This window comes from Capsicum annuum, chromosome 1 (genome assembly GCF_002878395.1).
Source record: "Capsicum annuum cultivar UCD-10X-F1 chromosome 1, UCD10Xv1.1, whole genome shotgun sequence".
Classification (NCBI taxonomy): Eukaryota; Viridiplantae; Streptophyta; class Magnoliopsida; order Solanales; family Solanaceae; genus Capsicum; species Capsicum annuum.
In genome coordinates this window covers 8,055,514-8,064,440 of record NC_061111.1, presented here as the reverse complement: position 1 = coordinate 8,064,440, position 8,927 = coordinate 8,055,514, and the positions used below count along the sequence as shown (strand labels likewise).

Sequence of the window (8,927 nt, the reverse complement as noted above, 5' to 3'; positions counted from 1 at the left end):
TGATCAAGTTTCATAAATCATATTTTGAAAAGTATTTTACATCATAGAGCAACAATTTGGGTTTGATGAAGATTTTAAAAGTATTTTTTTTCAAGAAAACTTTTTCATCTTTTAAAATACAATTTCTACTACTACTGCAAAACTTTTACTTTTTCCCCCCCTAAAAGCTCAAGTGTTTAATCCTCTAAAGTAAATAATTTTTCAAAAAATTAACAAGGATATTTTTGACATTCTATAAACTTGATCAAAAACATGCTATGCATCCCTATTAGAAAATAAAAGGAAAAAAAAGGATAATCATATGGTATCAAAAGTTAAGAAAATGATATGAATAAGATATGTGTGGCAAGAATCAATCAACTATTCCGATAAAAAATATTATTATTGTTTTATAATAATTGTAAGAAACCACCAAAAACATGTTGTTTGTTAATTGAATGTAATTAACATTTGTATAATCAGTCCATAATTTAAAGTACTGTGTAGAAGCTAAGAGGGTTCAAGGAGTCAACCCTACATATTGACAAAATTGTTAAAGTCAAAATTAGGTATCTAATTTGGACCTCAGCTAAGACTTACATCAGAATTTCCAAAAAAAAAAAAAAAAAAAAACGAATATAACCTCAATTTCAGGATTTTTTTTTTTTATATATTCCTTTCTGTTTTTAATTGTATATTTTGAATTTTTCATACAAACGACTCAATGTATTGTGGTAGACAATGATATTTGACTGGCTCAAAGTTTAACATATAAATTTGACATGCTTTTTATATTACCGATCAATAATAATAGCAGTAACATACCCATTGTAAGTCCATAGGTGGGTTCGGAAATTATATTAGTGGTCGTGGCAGAAAATATTTAATTAGTTATTGAAAGTTAATTTGATAAAATATTATTTCCTTAATTAGTTGTTGAAAAGTTATTTCAAAAGAATTATACTCTAAAAAATCAGTAGTTCATAAAGAAACTAATATTACGTCTAAATCAATCCTCATTCTAATCTATGTCGGGCTCAACACTTTCTATATGTTTAAAACTGAATATCTAGAAGGTAGATAATATAATACTCCCTCAGTTTCATATTAGTTGGCACACCCATTAAAGAAATATTAATTAGAGGGTCTATTTTACCAAATTAATCTTATTAATTATGCTTTGAAAATATAAATGTGAGTAAATATACTTTGTTTAGCCATTTAATGTTAAGGGTATTATTGGAAGAGCATAATAAAATTCTCTTGATTTCATCAAATGGACAACTAAATTAAAACAAATCTTTTTAGAAAGAGGGTCAAATAAAATGAAACGGAGGGAGTATCGGAATGGGATATATTGAGAAAATGTTAGAAATTTTTAATCATTAAGAAATCCACTATAACTTTGAGATAGTGCCTCTCTTTTTCTCTTTTTAGGGGAAGTTGAGGGGTCAGAATTTTCAAAATTTGAATAATTGAAGGGATGTACAACAGGTACATTTATATAAAAACATACGTATGTACGTGTGAGGAGGAAAATTAAATAAGAATAATGAAAAGGAGCGTTAGAATTATAATTATTATAGTAGTGGAAAAGGACTGATATTTCAGTATCAAAACCATTAATATCTTGGCTATGCTTCAACAATAATAGGTCCCAAAAACCAATTACTTTCCTCAAATATTGCCTACTCTTATCGACGAAATATTAGACTATCATCGACATTTAAAATAACTTACATAATTTCAGATTTAATTTTATCTTTTTCTTTTAAGATATTTAGTTTGTGTAAAAGAATTTTTATGTCGTGGTCCAAAAAATTCATTGAACTAAGAGAAATAAAATAAAAGATAATTTACTAAATATCTATCTCAAAAAGGACAATCGGTGAAATTTTTTGAATTTGGAAGTAAGAAGGAGAAGAAGCAACACCAGGAGGCATTGTGAATTGTTTGTCCAAACTGGCTAAACTTAACCTATTATATATGCACACATTATTTTTTTAAATGAAAAATAAAATATTTATATAAATTTTCTCTAAATAGTGTCGAACCTTAGACACAGTTTCAGTACACAAAATATTTCACATTAGCAGAAACCTTCAAGAAGTGTGATGTCTATCCTAATACAAATATTGGTGACTAATTTCATAGCTCGAACATATTACCTACATTACTTACAAGGGAGGAATTATAGCCAAACTTTTTTGGTGCTCCGACACCACTTAAATTCAACGCAGATTAGGTATGACTATATAAAAATATATAAAATCTGATATAAAATTTAGAAAAACACTCAGTAAACCAAAAAGATAATTAGGTGCTTTAGTTTACAAGAGGAACCTTAAAGCTTTCGACGTCAATATGTCAGTGGCGGAGCCACAGCCAACGAAGGGTGGTCAGATGAACACCCTTCATCGGAAATTTTTTTCGAGTATATATGTTAAATATAGATATTTATGGTTATATACTTGTTGTTGCACACCCTTGACAAGCTAGAGAAGCATAGTCCAGTGATCAAGAGTGTGCATTTCCACATCAACAACTTGGGTTTGAACCTTGACAGGTGCAGCAATTCTTTATTTTCTTTGTTTTTTAAACAGTTCTTTGCCCAAGGAAAAATATGAACATTCTTAATCAAAAGTCTGGCTCCGCCACTGCAATATGTGTGTTCGAACCTTTCGAGCACCCACGATCCCTAAATCCTAAATTCGTCACTGATCACCTATAAATCACACAAAAATAATTTTATCGTTGCTCCAAAACTTAATATCCACCCTGAAACATAGTGAAATTTGAGTGGAAGGAGTTAAAATCTCAAAATCTGCGTTTAGCTCAATCTCAATGTGGAAAACTCACATGCATGTCCTTGAATACTTTTATACTATATGCTTTTGTCTATTTAATTAATCCTATTTGGGTGAGACCATGATACGTGAGAATATTTTTATTCTGTAGACAATAATAACTTTCATTTCCACATGAATTAATTAATTACTCTTACTATATGATGTAAATATTGCAAGTGGAATTCTGAATCATGCTTTGTAAAGCCGAAAAATAGATAACTTGTTCACATTTAATACAAGTTTGAATTGGAAAAAGTGTTGAGGAAATCAGAGGGATATGAAAATGGGAAAGAAATTAAAGTTTGAGGAACCATATACAACTTATATTCATCGACCTAATTTTTTTTTTTTAACCATGTAAAGTACCATTAACTAACAAAATAATACATCTAGAGAGCCCTTACCCTTTAACCGTCTCAAGCAGTACTAAGGGTAACATCGACCTAATTGTCTAGATATCTTTTTATATATCGAATATATTTGATAGGAAGAAAATGTTTTTTTTTTCATATTTGGATGATCAAAATGATTTGACCTTTTTCTTTCAAATAAATCAAGTTCGTTATAATATAAGGAAAACGACTTATGTAAAGGGCGTAAGCAAAATAAATTTTATAAGTAATATTTCAAATTTATTATCTCTATCCTACCTCTACCGCCACCCTACCACTCCTACCCTTATTACATTTTCTAAATTTCCAATGTAAATGTTCTTGAGATAATATACTAGTAATATTTTCTTTACTTATCAATTATCAGAAAATAAGTAAGAAAATTATTTATTTTCAAAATAATATTGGGAAACACAGTACCAAACACACATATTATCGATCAATCCATATAACTTAAGCTTCAAACTTATTTACAGAAGCAATGTAACTAAATTTTAAAAATGATGATATAAAGAAACAAAGGTGAATTTTGAGTTTATGAATTCTATTTTTTTTTTTAAAAAAAGTTACTAGGTTCTTAATAAATCTCTTATCCATATTACATACATTTTTTTTTAATATAAACAAATATCAGATCGTATTATAGTTATTAAGTTTTGTTGAACTCACCAATAACTCATGTCTTATACATATTAAACAAATTCTTAATACAAATAAGTATCAAATTATATTTAAAGTTATTGAATTTGCTCAAGAATGTGCATGCATGTGTCAGACAGTATGCTCAAAAAGTCTTCCTTACTGTATTTCTAACTAACTAGTTCCCTTTTCTCTTTTGACATTTCACACCAATAAACTCCCTCTTTCTCTCTCTCTCTCTCTCTCTCAACTGTAAAGCACCATTGAAATCCCAATGCAAAAGCTCACTAGTACTTCATAAAAAGCCTAAACTTTTTTGTTTGTTTGAATATAACAAAATTCAGCAAAAATGGGTGTTAATTATTTCTTCTTAGCTTTCATTTTACCTATGTTTTTTGCATTTTCTTGTATTGAACATGTTTTTGGAAATGCTGAGGTAAGAGCTTTAATGGAGATAAAATCAGCTTTGGATCCAGAAAACAAGAAACTTTCATCATGGACAAGTGATGGTGATCCATGTAGTGGTTCTTTTCTTGGTGTTATTTGTAATGAACATCATAAAGTAACAAATATTACATTGACAAACAGTAGACTTGCTGGAAAATTGTCACCAGCAATTGCTGAACTGAAGTGTATTTCTGGTCTTTACTTGCATTATAATTCTTTAACAGGAGACATACCAAAAGAACTTGGGAATTTGACTGAGTTGAATGATCTTTATCTCAATATGAACAATTTTACTGGGAGTATACCATCAGAACTTGGAAACATGGCAAGTTTACAAGGTTTGTAGTAGCTAGTAAATTTCCTTTTCTTGGAATTCTTTTTGTTCTGCTGATTGTTGAGCTATGTTGGTTGGGCTCTTCAAAAATGTTGATGGGTGTGTGTCGATTTCTGCAAAACTAGTGTGTATTTGGAGAATCTGACATGGGTGCAGTATCAAAAGTGAAGAGTCCGTGCAACTTTGTATTGCTCTATGTTGCTCGAACTCTTCAAAAATGTCAGCTGGTGCGTGTTGGTTCGCCAAAAGTACTGTATTTTTGGAGAATCCGACACGGATACGGCATCAAAAGTGAAGAGTTCGTGCATCTTATTATTGCTTAGTATAAATGAATTTAGGTAACATAGTAGACAAGCTACTATCTGTTGTTTCTTGTGCTTTGCTTATCACATTATTCTGCTCTGTATGGTCTGTTTCTGTATTTTTTTTTTTGTCTTATTTGCTATGCCTTGTTCTACCTCTGTGTAATCTTTTTCAAACTGCTTTGTTATGTGTTACTTTAGCAGAGGGTATTTCGGAAACAACCTCTCTATCTCCACGAAGTAGGGGTGTTAGTCTGCGTGAATTTTAGCCTCCCGAGATCCCACTTATAGGAATACATTGGTGTGGTGTTGTTGTTGTTGTTGTAGTAGACAAGTTGCAAAATTTCTTACAGATCTATGCAGATTTTTTGGTTATGTAAAGGTAGGACTTTGTGTGGATTGGTGGTTTTTTTCTTATTCGTTTGAAGACATTGCAACTGAATTCCCTTTGTCCAAAACTTATACAGCAAATTTGATTAGAAAATAAACTTTTTGTATATATATAAATTGTTGAATTCCCTAACATGATGAAATCATTAAGTAGAAGTGTACAACAGTATAAATGACTCAAAATTGTGTTAGGTTGCAGATTCGAAATTCCAAGTATGTCATCTTACATTTTGTAAATCCATTGTTAAAATTCCTGCTTCCGCCACTGCCGCACTCACGTACCCCTCTGTGTCTTTTTCCTTTCTTGTTAGTTATATTTTTGAAGAACTTTTTATCTTTTTTTCCTTTTCTTCAATGATTTGTGTTCTGAGTTGATTTGGGCATTTTGTGGTTCCACAGTGCTGGACTTGAGTTGTAACCAGTTGACAGGGAGCATACCAAAAGAGATTGGGTTCTTGAAGAAGTTGAGTGTTCTTGAATTGCAACGTAACAGGTTGACAGGTGAAATTCCAGTAAACTTAGGAATCTCGGGGACGTTGAAAAAGCTATATTTGGGATTCAATCAGCTATCCGGTCCAATTCCGACAAAATTAGCTGCTGCTCCCCAGTTGGAAGTTCTAGAAGTACAAAATAATACCCTCTCTGGAGTTGTTCCTCCAGGTTAGTTTCCCTTTTCGAGTTCTTGAAGTTATTCCCTTTTGAATGAGATCTGATGCTAAACCTCTTTTTGTCTCAACTGTTTGAAGCTTTGCGGAGATTGAATGAAAAATTCAATTATGAAAGCAATCCTGGTTTATGTGGTACTGGATTTACTTCATTGAGAGTTTGCACTGCCTGGGATCATGTCAACGTGAATCAAGTTGGTTCTGATGTACCTGATTCCAATAATAACGGGGTCGCTAAGGATGTCCCAGGAGCTGCTCATATTAGTCCTTTGCATTGTAATCAAACTCATTGTTCGAGATCATCAAAATTTCCTCAAGCGATTATTGTTGCTTCAGTGATTACAGTCACTGTAACTTTGGTAGTTTCTGTAGTTTTCGGTATATTCAGACGAAGAAGGCTTAAACAAAGAGTAGGGAATACAAGTGATACATCAGATGATCGGCTTAGTACTGATCAGGCAAAGGAAATATACAAGAGAAGCCCCTCTCCACTACTTACTGTTGAGTACTCGAATCGTTGGGACCCTATGACCCCTGAAAAGGGTTGCAACAGCATGTACAATGACTTTTTAAATGGATTCAAGTTCAATTTGGAAGAGGTTGAGTCTGCAACTCAACATTTTACAGAGTTAAATCTATTGGGACGGAGCAATTTCTCTGCTGTTTACAAAGGTATATTGAAAGATGGATCTATTGTAGCTGTAAAAAGCATCAGCGTAACAAGCTGTAAGTCGGAGGAGACTGAGTTCATGGAGGGTTTGAGCTTATTAACCTCCCTGAAACATGAAAACCTCGTCAAGCTAAGAGGTTTCTGTTGTTCAAAGGGGAGGGGTGAGTGTTTTTTAATCTACGACTTCGCCTCTAAAGGAAACCTCTCTCAGTATCTTGATGTTGATGTAAACAGCAATCATGTTCTTGACTGGTCCAAAAGAGTTTCAATCGTCAAGGGTATAGCAAAAGGTTAGTCTTTGCTTTTGTTCATCATTACATCTTTTGCAAATTAATGTGAAAAAAAAATTCGAAATTATTGCCACCTACAGATATAGTTGTGGGGCAAGCAGTAATTGTTGTGTCTTAAGTGAAGACCAGAAAGAGGTTGCCAATTATTGCTTTATTCGAAACTTCAAGTTTCCTTGCCATCAAGGGAAGAAGTAGGACATGTCTCAAGAACCATATTAATGTGTGCATTTAATAGTTCTCCTATATTCACTGTTTCATAACCAGTGCCTTTGATTTGATTAAGATGAATTATCGGAGTTGCACCATCACTGCATTAACTTTAGTAGTTCATACTGGAAACCACAGGGAACAAATATTTAAAAAAAGGACAGCCCGGTACACTAAAGCTCCCGCTATGCGTAGGATCCGGGGAAGGGACGGCCCACAAGGGTCTAATGTACGCGCCTTACCTTGCATTTGAGCTTAGCTTTTGGTATAGCTAAGGTCTCTAGTGAATTAAACCTTCAATACACTATGATGGCGTATGGTTTCAACTTACTGTCTATATTGGTTTTGTGAGAGTCACAGAAGACTTACACATGTTTTTTGCAACAACGGCATACCCAATGTAATCCGACCAAGTGGGTTTTGGGGAAGGTAGTGTGCCCGCAGACCTTACCTCCACCTTGGAGGTAGAGAGGCTGTTCAAGATAGCCCCTCAACTCAAGACTACTCGCGATTTTTGCATTCTATCTTAATATATGATTCCTTCATATTTCCTTTTGACTAATGCCAATAGCTATGCATCTTTCTAACAGGACTAGGATATCTGCACAGCTCCGAACTAGACAAACCTTCTATGGTTCATCGCAATATATCTGTAGAAAAAGTCCTCCTTGATCAACAGTTCACTCCACTAATACTGGACTGTGGTTTACTAAAGCTACTTGCCGATGATGTTGTTTATTCAGCACTTAAGGTCAGTGCTGCACTTGGATATATGGCTCCTGAATACATTACAACTGGCCGATTCACAGAGAAGAGCGATGTATATGCATTTGGAGTAATTATCCTTCAAGTACTCTCTGGTAAAGGACTTGTTGACTGCGCAATGAGACGTGCAGCTGAATCTTGCAACTTTGAGAACTTTATCGATCCAAATCTCAAGGGAACATTCTCTGTAAGCGAAGCAACTATGTTAACTAAACTTTCAGTAAGCTGCACTCTTGAGGATCCAGATAACAGGCCAAGTATGGCTTTAGTAAATGAAGAATTGAACAGGTCTAGTGGTGGCTGAAAGAGGGACCAAAAAAGTACCATATCGACAGAGCTGCAGCTTTTCCATCTCTTGCATTATGCAACATCACTCGATCTTGTGTAAATAATGAGGCAGATTGAACAAATTCTTTGGTGTCTTTGATTGTTGTAGCTCAAAAGAGATGAAAGAGGAAGCTAATGAACTTGTACCATTATTTGATCTTTTGACAGTATTTTAATGTCTTCTTTCAGGGCCAATATTCTAATAAAATGCATTCTTTTTATTACTGTCTCATATATTAATGATGAAAAATGATCAATCAAGATAAGAGTAGCTATTTTAGAAAGCATTTTTGTGTTAACAAAACTACAAACTCCCTAACTATTTGGACAACTCAGCTATCTTATTACAAAAATATAGAATAAAAATAAAATGGACCATAACAGTTGGTGTAATTGAAGAATCATAAAAACAAGGCATCAAAATTAAAGATTTTTATATACTATATAACTTTTGCAACTATACATTTTTTTTATCAGTATAATAGACAAATATTCTACCATAGCAGACACGTAGTCCAATAGAATTATCAAGTTTTTTGATGAGTGGCGAGATCGATCATACCTTCAAAGGTTTTTGTTATAAACGAGATCAGCAATTCCCAACTGTTCCAAGATGACTCAAAAGTTTTAATTGTAAATTTTATGATAGTTAACTTTTTTTTTTTTTTTAG

The 8,927-nt window shown here is 33.0% G+C and overlaps 1 protein-coding gene across 1 annotated transcript; it reads left to right on the top strand.

Annotated features, from left to right (window-relative positions):
• The first annotated feature begins 3,989 nt into the window (after positions 1–3,989).
• LOC107866443 (leucine-rich repeat receptor-like serine/threonine-protein kinase At1g17230) lies at positions 3,990–8,477 on the top strand. The gene is made up of 4 exons (XM_016712505.2): positions 3,990–4,644; positions 5,732–5,992; positions 6,079–6,957; positions 7,755–8,477. The coding sequence occupies exons 1-4, from the start codon at positions 4,209–4,211 to the stop codon at positions 8,231–8,233; spliced, it is 2,055 nt and encodes a 684-aa protein (XP_016567991.2). The 5' UTR covers positions 3,990–4,208; the 3' UTR covers positions 8,234–8,477.
• Positions 8,478–8,927: the final 450 nt, after the last annotated feature.

Excerpts from the sequence above, each read along its gene's own strand:
- LOC107866443 (XM_016712505.2), top strand. The coding sequence starts at position 4,209 with ATGGGTGTTAATTATTTCTTCTTAGCTTTCATTTTACCTATGTTTTTT. Across the intron at positions 5,993-6,078 it reads CTCTGGAGTTGTTCCTCCAG|CTTTGCGGAGATTGAATGAA; the intron begins GTTAGTTTCCCT and ends AACTGTTTGAAG. Across the intron at positions 6,958-7,754 it reads CGTCAAGGGTATAGCAAAAG|GACTAGGATATCTGCACAGC; the intron begins GTTAGTCTTTGC and ends TCTTTCTAACAG.